This window comes from Carlito syrichta, unplaced genomic scaffold, assembly GCF_000164805.1.
Source record: "Carlito syrichta isolate Samal-C Ts95f unplaced genomic scaffold, Tarsius_syrichta-2.0.1 Scaffold315309, whole genome shotgun sequence".
NCBI classification, from domain to species: Eukaryota; Metazoa; Chordata; class Mammalia; order Primates; family Tarsiidae; genus Carlito; species Carlito syrichta.
Window position 1 is genome coordinate 94920 of NW_007259405.1, and position 15735 is coordinate 110654.

The following is a 15735-nucleotide window of genomic DNA, read 5'->3' on the forward strand; positions in this document are numbered from 1 at the left end:
AGGTCTCACCAAGTTGCCCAGGCAGATCTTGAACCCGCGGGCTCAGGCAGTCCACTCACCTCAGTCTCCCAAAGTGCTGGGATTACAGGCTGAGCCACTGAGCCTGGCTACAATACATCATTATTAATGATAAGTCAACATGTTAGACATTAGTTCTCTAAAACACAGTTAAAATTGAAATTTTGTAACCATTGAAAAGCATCTCCATTTTCCAACCTGTAGGCACTGGTGACCACATTGTACTTTCTTCCTCTATGAGTGCAATATTTTTTGATTCCATGCATGAGTGAGATCACGCAGAATTTTTTTTTCACCGAGTTGGAGTCTCACTCTGTCTTCAAGTCTGGAGTGTAGTGGTGTGCTAATGACCACCACAGCCTCAAGCTGCTAGGCTCAGGTGGTCCTTCCAAATCAGCCTTCGAAGTAGGTGGAACTACAGGCATGCACTCCCACTCCAAGCTTATTTTTTTATTTATCATAGATACAGGAACCCATCAGGGTGCACAGACTCATCTTGAACCCCTGAGCTAAGGCAATCCTTTCACCTTGGCCTCCCAATGTGCTGGGATTACAGACTTGAGCCACTGTACCCATCCTCACACAGTATTTGTGTGTGTGTGCCTGGCACACTTCAGTTAGCATGATGTCTTATAGTTTCATTCATAAGGTTGAAATTGCTGGGTTCTTTAAATTTTTTTTGGCTAAATAATATGCTATTGTGTATATATACAATATTTTCTTAATCAACACATAATCCACAAATATTTAGGTTGTTTTCAAGCTTGGCCATTTTGAGAAATGCTGCTATGAACATAAGGATGTGGATACTTCTTTTTTGATGTTGATTTTATTTACTTTGGTTATACACTTAGAAAAGGGTTTTCTGTGTTCCAAGGCAGTTTATTTTTATAGTATTTTTATTTTTTGAGTTGGAGTCTCATTCTGTCACCCAGATTGGGGTGTACTCATGTTCCCAGCCACCACAGCCTAGACCTGCCGGGCTTCTGCAATCCTTCTCCCTCAGCCTTCCTAGTAGCCAGGACTACAGGCACGTGCTACCATGCTTGGCTTATTTTTTATTTATTGTGGAGAAAAGACTCACCAAGTTGCCCAGTTGGGTCTCGAATCCACAGGCTCAGGCATTCCACTCATCTCAACCTCCCAAAGTGCTGGAATTACAGGCTGAGCCACTGAGTCTGGCCTATTTTTATTTTTGAAGGAATGTTGATAGTAATTTTTGTATGACTCTCCCAATTTTAAACTTACCAACAGTATACAGGATTTTTTTTTTCCATCATATCCTTATCAACTGTTATCTCTCTTCCGGTTGATATTAGCCATCTTAACAGGTATGAGATAACATATTATCATTGTGTTGAATTGAAATTGCCTTTATTGATGACATTGAGTGCTATGTCAGATACCTGTTGGCAATTTGTATGTTCTTGTTGTATAAATAACTATTCATTTTGGGGCCATATTTTAGTTAGGCCATTTTCTTTTTTTTTCTTTTGAGTTGGAGTCTCACTCTGTCACCCAGACTGGAGTGCAGTGGCTGCTCCTGGCCACCGCAGCCTCGACCTGCTGGGCTCTGGTGATCCTTCAACCTCAGCCTTCCAAGTAGCTGGAACTACAGGCATGCGCTACCACACCCAGCTAATTTTTGATTTATTATAGAGATGAGGTCTCGCCAAGTTGCCCAGGTGGGTCTTGAACCCGTGGGCTCAGGCAATCCACTCACCTCAGCCTCCCAAAGGCACGGGATTACAAGCTGAGCCACCGAGCCCAGCTAGGCCATTTTCATTTTGCCTTTGATTTGGATACATTTTTTTTGTGTTTTGGATATTAACATCTCATCAGGTATATGGTTTGAAGATATTTTCTTTTGTCCTGTAAGCCTCCTTCCTGTTCTCTACCATACAGGAGGTTTGTAGTTTGATGTTTCCAACTTGTTTATATTTGTTTCTGTTCCTATAGTCATAAAAAAAGATTACTAAGACCAATATCATTATCAAGTATGTTTTCCAAATCCTTGTTAAGGCTTTGTTTTATGTTGTGAGTTGTGGTCTCTGTCACCCAGGTGGGAGTGTGTTGGCTCAAGTAAGGCACACTACAGTCTTGAGCTCCTTGACTCAGGTGATCATGCCACCTCACCTCCTGAGTACTGGGATTACAGAATGGTGCCTCCATGTCCAGCTATTTTTTATTTTTATTTTTTTTAGGCACAAAGTCTTGGCATACTGTATATACTAGGCAAGTCTTAAACTGCTGGGCTCAGGTGCTGAGATTAAAGACATGAGCAACCACATTCAGCTGATACATTCTTATTTACATTAACATATGTCCACAAGATTTATCCTTACATAACATGTGACAAGATTTCTGTTTTTAAGGGTTCCACATTTTCTCTGTCCATTCATTCTTTTGAGGACATTTAGGTTGCTTCTACCTTTTGGCTTTTGTCAATAATGCTGCCATAAACATGGATGTACACATATATTTTTCAGGTTCTGCATTGTATCTTTGACTAGACACCTGCAAGAGGGATTGCTGGTCACAGAATAATAGATTGTTTCATTCTTTAGGAGACATTTTTACTTCACTGATTTTTTTTTTCCTATCATGACAATTTTTTTTTTAACTTCGAATAGTTAGTTTTGTGTTTTTCATTGTCCCTTATTCTTTTCGTGTCATATAACAGAACATTGTCATGGTCAGTGTCTTAACATCCATCTTATATTTGGTTCTAATAACTTCATAGTTTTTGTATTCAAGCATTTAATAAATTTGGATAGCTTTTTGAGTATGATTCAAGAGGCTGTGTTTCTTTGTTTCTTTTTTGGATAGCCAGTTTTCCAATACCTTTTTTTTTTTTTTTTTGAGTTGGAATCTCACTCCGTTGCCTAGACTGGAGTGCAGTGGCCGCTCCCGGCCACCGCTGCCTTGACCTGCTGGGCTCTGGTGATCCTTCCGCCTCAGCCTTCCAAGTAGCCGGAATTACAGGTGCGCACTACCACGCCTGGCTAATTTTTTGATTTATTGTAGAGATGAGGTCTCACCTGCCCAGGTGGGTCTCAAACCCGGGGGCTCAGGCAATTCACTCACCTCAGCCTCCCAAAAGGCACAGGATTACAGGCTGAGCCACCGAGCCCCACTTCCAATACCATTTGTTGAAGAAGCTTAGCTTTCCCATTGTGTGGCCATGCCAACTTTGTTAAAGATTATTTAATTGAGCTGGGCTCGGTGGCTCAACCTGTACCTTATCCTTTATTGCTAACGTTTTCTTGACATTTATAGTTCTTGGAGATTCTATCTAAATTTAAGATTAAGAAATATGTTTTCAAAGAAAAATATCACTGAATTATTCAAAGGAATTACATTAAATTTGTATATCACTGTGGGTACAGTTGACATTTTAATTATAATAAATCATAATAATCTTCTGACTTCTTTTGAGTTGGGGTCTCATGATGTCATCCATGCCAGAGTACAGTGAAATTATCCTGGCTCAACACATCCTCAACCTCTTGGGCTCAGAGAACCGTTTCTCTTCAGTCTACTGAGTAGCTGTGATGACAGGCATGTGCCATCATGTCTGGCTAAATTTTTTATTTTTTGTGGATTGAATTCTTTCTATGTTGTCTAGGATGGTCTTGAACTCCAGGGCTCAAGCAAATCACCTACCTCAACCTCCCAAGATACTTGGATTACATGTATAAGCCACCAACCTAGCCTAAATCTCTTGACTTTCATGAGTGTGTTGCTTAACTTGCACATATTTTTTAGATTTTACTGTTTTTTTCTTTAACTTTTAATTTTGTTTTAATTCCTTATGGTGAGAAATGATTACATTGTATAATTTTGGTCTTTTTCTTTTTTGAGTTTTTTAGTCTTACTCCATCACCTAGGCTAGAATGCAGTGACACACTCATGGCCACTGCAGTGTCAACTTGCTAGGCTCTAGCGGTTCTTTAGCCTCAACTTTGCAAATACCCAGAACTCCAGGCATGCGTTACCACACCTGACTAATTTTTTATTTATTGTAGAGGAAAGCCCTGGAATATAAAGGGAAGAAGACAACAGCCATACAATCACATAGATGGAAATACTTGTGCCAGTGACACAGATGAGATGTTCAAATGTATATGAAGAAGTTAGACTTTACAATGTGGATGTGAGACTCTGCTCTAATGAGAATAATGTTGAGAAGTGTAGGTTTCTATTGTTGACACAGAGACATCTTCTGTTACTCTTAGACTCTTCAATCCTACATCTTCTTGTTCCTTTTCAGTGCACTTCCAGCACATTCAGATTGAGAACCAAAATTCTCATGTCTTTTGAGGGACTGCATGATCTGACTGCTCATTGCTTTGGGGGTTTGGGGGAAATCTGGGCATATTTCTAGGAATTCCTCTTTCTTTTTTTTGAGTTGGAGTCTCACTCTGTCACCCAGACTGGAGTGCAGTGGCCGCTCCTGGCCACTGCAGCCTCGACCTGCTGGGCTCTGGCGATCCTTCTGCCTCAGCTTTCTGAGTAGCCAGAATTACAGGCATGCGCTACCATGCCTGGCTGAATTTTTTATTTATTGTAGAAATGAAGTCTTGCCAAGTTGCCCAGGCAGGTCTTGAACCCGCGGGTTCAGGCAATCCACTCACCTCAGTCTCCCAAAGCATGGGATTACGGGCTGAGCCACCAAGCTTGGCTGGGACTCCTCTTTCAACTCATTTAAAATAAGTTTCATTTATGTCTCATGTCAGAAGTATATAGAGGAAGTAGTGGCATTGTTGTGGTTTGGTTCAGAAATCTCAAGAACACTAGATACAGATATGTGATGTGTTTTCTACATTATAATATTCAGTTTTATGGAGATTTTCACACATAATGCTAAAGGAGTTTGAACTGAGTCATTTTATCAGGGCACAAGGCATAATATTGAATTTTTTTTAAACAATGTATTATTATATTAAATTTTTTTCTTAGTATGAACTAAGCTTAGAAGTTTAACTTTTATTTCCCTAAATGTGTCTAGTATAAAATAGAATGATGTATCTATTCTCCCCTTAGCATTCCTAAAGAAATTAATCTGTAGGTAAACCTAAAACAGTGACAAGCATATAGTAAAAAATTTGTTGTTACCTTTTGTCTTTTAAACTATTATTTTACAATTTTTGCTCTTTTATTGTATAGAATACTAGAACTAAGTTATCTACTTTTGGTTTTTGATTTGCAGTAGATTAGTTTATATATTATATTAGGCTTAAAAGTTCTGAAATATATGCTTGAATTTATATATCATGTTAGATGTGAGTTAGATAATTAGCAAACCTTCCACTTTTGTTTAAATATTTATTTTTTTATGTTTATTGCATGTGAAATGTTATCATTACCATTTTCTTTCACTTTTCTCAACCTGTATGTGAATACTAATATGTATTCCCAGTGGTTCATTTTATACATCAGTGTGTTATACCATATTTTATAAAATTCATGATGCCTCCAGTATTTATAAATGTAAGGTCTTTCTTCTTTCCTAAAGACTGAAATACCACTTTCTCTTTTGTGTAAAAATAACAGCAGTATATTTATAACATAGTAAAGAAGATTCAGTAGTATCATTTAAATGCTTAGTCCATAAATTTTTCTCATCAAATCTTTTTTTTTGTTGTTGTTTTTTGTTTGTTTGTTTTTGAGTTGGAGTCTCACTCTGTTGCCCAGACTGGAGTGCAGTGGCTGCTCCCGGACACCGCAGTCTCAACCTGCTGGGCTCTGGTGATCCTTCCGCCTCAGCCTTCCAAGTAGCTGGAACTACAGACACGCGCTACCACGCCCAGCTAAGTTTTGATTTATTGTAGAGATGAGGTCTCACCAAGTTGCCCAGCCAGGTCTCAAACCCGCAGGCTCAGGCAATCCACTCACCTCAGCCTCCCAAAGGCATGGGATTACAGGCTGAGCCACTGAGCCTGGCTTCAAATCTCTTTATGAGTAATTAAAATTCATTGTTTTTTTAAGTATCACTCACCTAATTACATGCTAATGATTCATAATGTCTGTTTTTCATGGATGCCCAATCAAAGGTGAAAACTGTCATTATGTAAAAGGATTCTGTTTAACCAGTATAGCTATGTTTATACATGATTATATGGAGTACAGTTTATCTCATTTTTATTTTTTATCTATCTACAATTTTTTTTGTGTTGATTTAGCATTCTCTTTTCTCACATCAGATAATTATGCTCATGAATAGTTAATTATGGTTAAACTGATAACCTAATATGACTTCAGATACCATGATCAACTCTATAGAACTCTGTTCTAATTAAGAGAATGGGGCCAATATTGAAATATAACTCAGAAATGTGTCTTTTTCCTACAAGATTATGTAAGCACTTATATGGTTGTATACATTTTATTTTTGTTATAATTGATATAATTCTTGGTTAGTGTCATTTATTCTTATCTAGGTGAGTTATTTTCATCACATGCTTATCAATGAGTGTATATCATGTTTGTGTGTGAAACATTTTCAATATAGTGGTATGTGCCTCTTGCTACTGGCTTATTTCAATTAGAATAATCCCCTCCAGATTTATTTTACATGTAGATACTATAAGATAATCCTGCTATTTAAAGGGTGAATAATACTGCATTGTCTGTGCATTTGAATTATCTTCTTTGATGAAATATGTTTCACTTGTTTTCAATTGTTAGATTTTGTGAATAATGCTGCAGTAAATATTGGAGTGAAAATAACTCTTCCATTTTAATCTAAATGCAAGAATTTATTTCTCTCCTGTCTATTTTCCAGTGTAACTGTCTGCCTTATAACAGCACTAAACTGTTTCAATTGCTGTAACATTTTCATGAACCTTAGAGATTTGATGTGAGTTTTAGGGTTTCTTGTTTTGTATCTCTGGAAGACATAACTTGGGGAATTTGGGAAGGATTATGTTGAATGTGTCATTCACTTTGATTAGTATGCATATCTTCCCAGTCATGTGTTTACCACAAATCAGGGTGTTTCTTCTGCAGTGCAGTCTCTCACAACAACTCCAGCTGAAACACGAATGCTGATGAGTTTTTAGAACACTTACGTGGGGTTGAAAGCTTGCACATGAAGGGACTAACTCTCCAGAAAGATAGTTATAGGATATTTCTTCATTCCCTGTATCTACTATCTAACTGTAAAAAGTTATATTAATTTTGTGATGCTTTGTAGCATGTTTAGTTTTCAATGAGAAGAACTTCCATTAACATTTTTTGTGGGTGATGGCTAGTGATTAAATTTTTCAGTTTTTGCTCATTTTGAAAAGTTTTTTTTTTATTTTGAATGACAGTTTTGCTCAACATGATAATCTCAGTTTGTAGCTTTGCTCTTTTAGCATGTTTGCTGTATAACCCAAGTTCCTTCTGGTCTGCAACTTTTCTACTGAAAAGTCTACTGATAATGTCATGGGAGCATCTATAAGCATCTGTTCTTGTCTGTGCCTTTGGAATTTTATTATTTTTTGTCAAGAGTCTCAATGTGTCATCCAAGCTAGAGTGCAGTGTCACACTCAGAACTACTATAGCCTTGACCTGCTGGGCTCAGGGAATTCCTGTGCCTCAACATTCCAAGTAGCTGGGAATACCATTGCCAGCTAATTTTTTTATTTATTTTAAATGCAAGGTCTCAGCATGTTTGCCAGGATGGTCTCAAATACCTCACTCAGGACGTTCTTTCATCTTGGCCTCCCAAAGTGCTGGGATTACAGGTGTGAGCCACTACATTTACTCCAAAACTGTGATAGTAGCTTGTCTGATGGTATGTTTGTGGCTATCCTAGTTTGAGCTCAATAAACTTGTTAATTTGCCTATTTTTCTTCATTGCATTTGAAAATTTCTCAGACATTTTTGTAATTCTCAACTCCAAAAATTCTTATTTTTAATAGTTATTTAATCTGTGTTGATATTTTTTCCTGCTTTTGTTTTGTCATCTGTATTCTTTGTAGGTTACTAAGTCTAAGTTGATTATTTTTAATTCTTTGCCATGGCCTTTGTATGTCTTCAATTTGTTGGGGTTGAGTTGTGGATATATCTTGTTATTGTACTCTTAATTGAGTCCTTTATCCTGATTCTTTGTATGCTTTGGGATACATTGTTGGAATTTGAGTATTTGATAAAAAGATACCTATTATAATGTTTATGAAGTTGTTTTGTTTAGATATTGTGGCACTGACACTAAGTTAGAGATTCTGGGAGTCTCTCCTACCTGTTCTCAGGATATGTCTTCTCTGGCATTATGCATGTACTCTTCCAGTTAAATAGTTTGACCAATTTATTTGCTATATCTGCAGCCTTTCTATGGTACCACAGTCTATCTGATGCTATAAGAATAATTTTCCTTTAGTCTCAACAGATGCAACCTGTTATCCAAAGTATACCACTATCTTTTTCAGCGCCCTCTAAATTGAGAGAAACCAGCCTTCGGGCAAATGCCCAAAGGGTAGAACTGTGAACTCATTCTCCACTCTCCTGCTTATTAAGGAAGAAATAAAGAGTTAGAAGTTTTCATCTGATTGCATCATGCAGTATTGTGAAGGAATAGAGTTTATGGTGGCAAAATTACTAAACTTCCTTTTGCATGTAACTCTTTTTAACATTGGGCTCGCTGGGAATTCTGAAATTTCTTACCTGTTTTTGAGTTTTCAAAAAGGCATTGTGGTAAGTATTTTCTTAAGGATATATATATAGAGAGAGAGAGAGAGAGGAAGCCTGTGAATTTTTTTACTTGCCATTATGTTTATGTTGTAAACATATTATGTTTGATTTTTAAAGAATATTCACCTGAGTCTAGTATGTGAAATAAATTTTTATTTTTATGATTTTTCAGCTGTGACTTCTCATTACACTAAGGGCCTGTTACCAGAGAAGAGCATAGAAGACTTGCTTATAAAGGTGCCAGTGGGAAGATATGAAAGATTTGGCCTTAAGAACTTACACTTAAAAAATTCTCAGGAAAGGCATCATGAGGGTGAAGGGCAGATAGGATGTTCTATTGTAAATAACCATTACAAATGTAACAAGTGTGGAAAAGTCTTTCAACAACACTCCAAATTTGTTATCCACCAGAGTACCCATATTTCTAAAATAGCTTCCAAACATGAATATGGCAAAATGTTTAACCAGTCCTCAAAATGTAGTCAACATCAAAAAACTAGTGGAGGAAATGTACACAATATATGTGGGAAAGTGTTTAGGAAATCACCTTATCTAAATAGACATGAAAGAATCCAGAGTGGAGAAAGAGCCTTCAAAAGTGAACAAAGTGACAAAGTCCTTAGCTATTACTCATGCCATTCTGAACACTGGAAAATTCTTACTGGAGAGAATCTCTATAAATGTGAAGAATGTGATAAAACCTTTACTTGGTATTCACATCTTATTCACCATCAGAGAATCCATACTGCAAATAAACTCTGCAAATGTCAAGTATGTGACAAAGCATTTCTACAGTACTCACATCTTATTCAACATCAAAGATACCATAGTGGAGAGAAACCCTATAAATGTGAAGAATGTGGTAAAGCCTTTCACACTCGTTCAAACCTTACTCGACATACTATGATCCATACTGGAAAGAAACCCTACAAATGTGAAGAATGTGGCAAAGCCTTTTGCACTCGTTCAGTCCTTGCTCGACATATGACCATCCATACTGAACAGAAACCCTACAAATGTGAAGAATGTGGCAAAGCCTTTTGCTCTTATAAAGGATTTGCAGAACATATGACCATTCATCCTGGAGAGAAACCCTACAAATGTGAAGAATGTGGCAAAGCCTTTCGTTGGCCCTCAGGTCTTATTCGACATCAGAATACCCATACTGGAGAGAAACCCTACAAATGTGAAGAATGTGGTGAAGCCTTTCGTTGGCACTCAGGTCTTATTCGACATCAGATTACCCATACTGGAGAGAAACCTTACAAATGTGAAGAATGTGGCAAAGCCTTTTGTTGGCACTCGGGTCTTATTCAGCATCAGATTATGCATATTAGAGAGAAATCCTACAAATGTGAGGAATGTGGCAAAGCCTTTCGCTCTCCCAAACAGTTTGCTGGACACATGACTATCCATACTGGAGAGAAACCCTACCAATGCGAACATTGTGGCAAAGACTTTCATTGGTACTCAAAGTTAATTCAACATCAGAGAGTTCATACTGGAGAGAAACCCTACAAATGTGAAGAATGTGGCAAAGCCTTTTCTGGGCACTCAAGTCTTATTGAACATCAAAGAATCCATAGTGGAGAGCAACCCTACAAATGTGAAGAATGTGGTAAAATTTTTCGCTCTCATAAAGGATTTGTTGGACACAAGACCAATCATACTGGAGAGAAACCCTACAAGTGTGAAGAATGTGGCAAAGCCTTCAGCTCTCATAAAGGATTTGCTGGACATAAGACCATTCATACTGGAGAGAAACCCTACAAGTGTGAAGAATGTGGCAATGCCTTTCACTCTTGTAAAGGATTTGCTATACATATGAGGATCCATACTGGAGAGAAACCCTACAAATGTGAAGAATGTGGCAAAGCCTTCCACTCTCATAAAAGATTTGCTGGACATAAGACGACTCATACTGGAGAGAAACCCTACAAATGTCAAGAATGTGGTAAAACCTTCCGCTCTCACAATGGATTTGCTATACATATGTGGATTCATACTGGAGACAAATCCTACAAATGTGAAGAATGTGGCAAAGTCTTTCACTCTCATAAAGTATTTGCTGAACATAAGACCATCCATACTGGAGAGAAACCCTACAAATGTCGGGAATGTGGCAAAGCCTTCCGCTCTCACAATGGATTTGCTGGACACATGATCATCCATACTGGAGATAAACTACAAATGTGAAAAATATGGTAAAGCCTGTTGCTCTCATATACAACTTGCTGGACATGTGAAAATCCATACTGAGGAGAAACTGTATAAATGAGAGGAATGTGATAAAGCCTTTGGTTCTCATTCAATATTTGGTTGACATATGAGCATCTATATTTTGGTAAACCCTATAGGTGGAAAGAATGGGATAAATCTTTTCACTATTATTCCAAGTTTTCTCAACATCAGAGAATTTATACTCTACATTTTCAGTATCTGTAATGATTGTAAAATCACATATCAAGATAAAAACTATACAGACATGTTGATAAATTGACAGATGTAACAACAAATATTGAATGCCTTAGAATATTTTTTTTTTTGAGTTGGAGTCTCACTCTGTCACCCAGACTGGAGTGCAGCCCGGCCACCACAGCCTCGACCTGCTGGGCTCTGATGATCCTTCCGCCTCAGCCTTCCAAGTAACTGGAACTAAAGGTGTGCGCTACCACACCCAGCTAATTTTTTAATTTATTCTAGAGATGAGGTCTCGCCAAGTTGCCCAGGAGGGTCTCGAACTCGTGGGCTCAGGCAAGCCACTCACCTCGGCCTCCCAAAGCATGGGTTTACAGGCTGAGCCACCGAACCTGGCAGAAGATTTTTTTTTCAAGAAACTGTAAGTAAGTCCAGACTCGGTGGTTCAGCCTGTAATCCTGTGCCTTGGGAAGCTGAGGTGAGTGGATTGCCTGAGCCCACGGATTCAAGACCCGCTTGGGCAACTTGGCGAGACCTTATCTCTACAATAAATCAAAAATTAGCCCGGCGTGGTAGCGCACACCTGTAGATCCAGCTACTTGGAAGGCTGAGACGGAAGGATTGCTGGAGCCCAGCAGGTCAAGGCTGTGGTGGCTAGGAGCAGCCACTGCACTCCAGTCTAGGCAACAGAGTGAGACTCCAACTCAAAAAAAGAAAAGAAACTATAAGTATATTCCTTGTATACTTTTGTTTTTATGTTCACAGAATTTGAGGATATTTAGGAAACCATATAATATCGATGTACTTTAACTCATTTGATGCTAGTGTTTATGCAAAAGCATGGGGTCAGTTGTTGCTATGTTAGAAGAGATAGGCCCTTGTATAATTGATGACCAGCGGTCATTTCATATTTTTCATGGAGACTGAAGAACATTGATATGTAATGTCAGTGAAAAGATTGAAGTGGAGAAGTTTTTTGTGGCACACATTGAGCAGTATTGTAGTTCTACATGAGGTAAGTACTCAGGATAACATTTTTTTTGCCACTCAATGACAGAGACATTGAGAGTTTTAGAAATCAGTTTCTTTATTAGTTACAACTTGAGAAAATGAGGCCAGACCATCAATATCTTGAAGCATCTTCATAGCATCAATACTTAAAAGCCATAAGTGTAATTTGATATGGTATAAATAAGAGACTTTTCATAGACATCAGAGCAAATATAATTGCTCTCTTAAAATGTATATGTTGTAAGTTTATGTTTAGTAAAAATTCAGATTAGATTTGAAAACCAAAGAAAGCTGTCCACACATGGATCACACTATCAAAAGAACAGAAATGTTTGGATGTTTGTAATCTCTTTTTGCTAGCCAGTGTACAGTGACCTTTGGAATGTTTGCTAGGCTATGTAAATTTAATTTCTTTTAATGAATAGGATTCTTTATAATCCATTAAAAATTTTTGGCCACACTATAAATTGCTATGCTGCCATGAGTGTTAATCTATTCTCTCTTAAAATTGCAGATAAGTGATTACCATACACTATGGAGTAACTTGTGGAATGATGTCTCTCGTGATTCCTTTTTTGTAGGTTTTATATATATAATATATATATATTATTATTATGCATCATTTTGATTATTGTAATAAAGGTTATACAGGAATATAATTATAAGACATGTATCTGAATCCTGACTCTTGTAAATCGTATATATTATGTACAAACTGTACTTCCCTTAGACGATCATGCACATGAAAACTTGTGTTATTTATACCGAATGAAATATATAAAATTGTCACTCAAAAGCCATGAATACAAGAACTAAACAAGAAGTTGAGTTCTTGTTTGTGAATATATGCCTAAGTTGGAAAAGACATTGTTGGTACAAAAGAAATAATTTAAGGCTGGGCTCGGTGGCTCAGCCTGTAATCCCAGCACTTTGGGAGGCCGAAGTGAGTGAATTGTCTAAGCCCGCAGGTTCGAGACCACCTGGGCAACTTGGCGAGACCTCATCTCTACAATAAATAAATTTTTAAAAATCAGCCATGCATGGTAGCGTGCACCTCTAGTTCCAGCTCCTTGGAAGGCTGAGGCGGAAGAATCGCTGGAGCCCAGTGGGTCGAGGCTGCGGTGGCTGGAAGCAGCCACTGCACTCCAGTCTGGGTGACAGAGTGAGACTCCAACTCAAATAATAATAATAATAATTTAAAATCTGAAAGTAAATCAGGTTTATCTGTTTCACATTCTATTTACTCCACTAATATCTAATGGCTCCTAGTTCAGAATCTTCCTGTGGGCATCCTCTTTGTGACTCGCCTTGTAAGTCTATGTTCATAAAGTGACCATCATTTAGCCAACTTAGAAATTTCAAGAATTTTTTAAAATGTAATTGAATAGTGTTTGAAAGCACTGTGAAAAGGTAATTCACAATGGGTGTATTTAGTTACTTTGTTTAGTAAATTTTATTTTTCTCCACAACTAAAGAATATCATTGAATACTGTTGGTGTTCTTTTTTTACTTTTTTTTATTTTGTGTATGTGTATATGTGTATATATATATACACACTGGAGTGCAGTTGCTGCTCCCAGCCACTGCAACCTCAACCTGCTGCTCCCGGCCACTGCAACCTCAACCTGCTGGGATCTGGCAATCCTTCCACCTCAGCCTTCCAAGTAGCTGGAACTACAGGCACGCACTACCACGCTCAGCTAATTTTTGTACTATTGTAGAGATGAGGTCTTGCCAAGTTGCCAAGGCAGGTCTCTGCTTTGTATAATTAACAATTGATTTTATTTCTCCTCTTTTGATGAGAGGAGTGGGATGGTTTGGGCCTTCTGACAGGGAACTATCATCTTAAAATTTAGCAAAAATATTTAGTAATACTTTAAACAGAAAGTGATTTTTGTTTTCCATCCTATGTTGGATTAGTGATTCTTGTGCCTAGAAGGACATTTTAAAGTCATGAGCAATTTGTCACTGGAAAATACTATCGTTGATCATAAACCCCTGTGAGAAAAATCAATTTTTTTTTTGAGTTGGAGTCTCACACTGTGCCCCAGACTGGAGTGCAGCGACATGCTTATGGCCAGTGAATCCTTGATGACCTACTGGGCTCAGGTGATCCTTCCACCTCACCCTCCCAAGTATCTGCAGCTACAGTCATGCACACCACACCTGGCTAATCTTTTGCTTTATTGTAGAGATGTGGTCTTGCAAAGTTTTCCAGGCTGGTCCTGAACTCCTGAGCTCAGGCATTCCTTTCAACAACTGATTTTTACTGATTTTACTGGACTAATTTTTTCAGTGAAAACTTAGGAGCATTATAAGTCTAGGGGTTGTTTTAATTTTCATTTTGTTTGTATTTTTCACATTCGAACAAAGTGAACAAACACTAGTGCTTGATGTGTTAAATCCTCTATAAAATGAAATAAATGTTCCTCTTACAGTGAGTTTGTTTTTCTGTGTAAGAGACAACAATTTCAGCATGAAGAAACTACATTGTTATGAATTCCACATAAAAATTCATGAACATATTTTGTATATTATGTGTATTATATACAATACTCTTATAGTAATGTAAGTATATTAAAAAGAAAAAGAAGTGAATACTGCATATTCTCACATATAAGTGAGAGCTAAACACTGGGTACTCACAGACATAAAGATGAGACTGGTAGACCCAAGAAACTAGTGAAGTAGGAGGGAGCCAGGGTTGAAAAACTGCCTGTTGGACACTGTCTGCAGTGTTTAGGTGATGGTTTCAACAGATGCTTAAACTTGACAGTCACACAATATATCCCCATAATAAGCCTTCACAGGTACACCCTCGATTAAAAAGAAAAAGAGAAAATCATAAAGGGGGAAAAAGTATCTTTATTATTCATTAAATAAAAGCAAGTTATCATCAAGTACTTCATTCTCTATCTTCATAAAAATTTGAGGATGCGGTGGAAGAAGAACATCTGATCTCGCTGTCTTAGTTGGGACAGTCGGTGTAGCTTGACAGAAACATTTCTTAATTTCTGTCTGATGATTTTACATTTTCATTTCTCTAAAAACATAGCTTCATGATACCAATTCTGCTTCCATCATTGGTTTTAGCTTGGGAACCCTATTGTAATGAGGCCCTGTTACAAAAGAAGTCAAAAGCAATCTCTAATCTCAGAGCACTTCTGTCAGCTTGTGTAATGCCAATGTGTTTACTGGCATTGCTGTGCATTATTATTATTATTATTATTATTATTATTATTATTATTTGAGTTTAGAGTCTCAGCCTATTCCCCAGGTTGGACTGCAGTGGTGCACTCATGGCCATTCAGCCTCAAGGGAATGGGATTAGGCTGTATTGCCCCTTTAGTCTCTTGAGTAGTTGATGCCACAAACATATGCCTCCATGCCCAACCAATTATTGGATTTATTGTTAAGACAAGGTCTCACCAAATTGCCCAGGCTGACCTGGAAGTCCTAGACTCAGGCATTCCACTCTACTCTGCCTCCCAAACTGTTGGAATTTCAGGCATGAGCCACCATACCCAGCCTCTTATGTTTTCTTTCCAGTCAACTGGAACGGAGTTGGAAGCACTTGTCCCATCAAGTCATTGGCTGCTAGTTCATCTG

General features: G+C 37.8%; 1 protein-coding gene across 1 annotated transcript in view; it reads left to right on the forward strand.

Moving 5' to 3' along the window:
• Nucleotides 1–10893, forward strand: part of LOC103275098 (zinc finger protein 676-like) — a 15545-nt gene extending 4652 nt beyond the window's left edge. Inside the window, exon 4 of the mRNA XM_008072518.1 lies at nt 8870–10893. Within this exon, the coding sequence (XP_008070709.1) occupies nt 8870–10893 (2024 nt within the window). The remainder of the gene's footprint in view (nt 1–8869) is intronic.
• The last annotated feature ends 4842 nt before the right edge of the window (nt 10894–15735 follow it).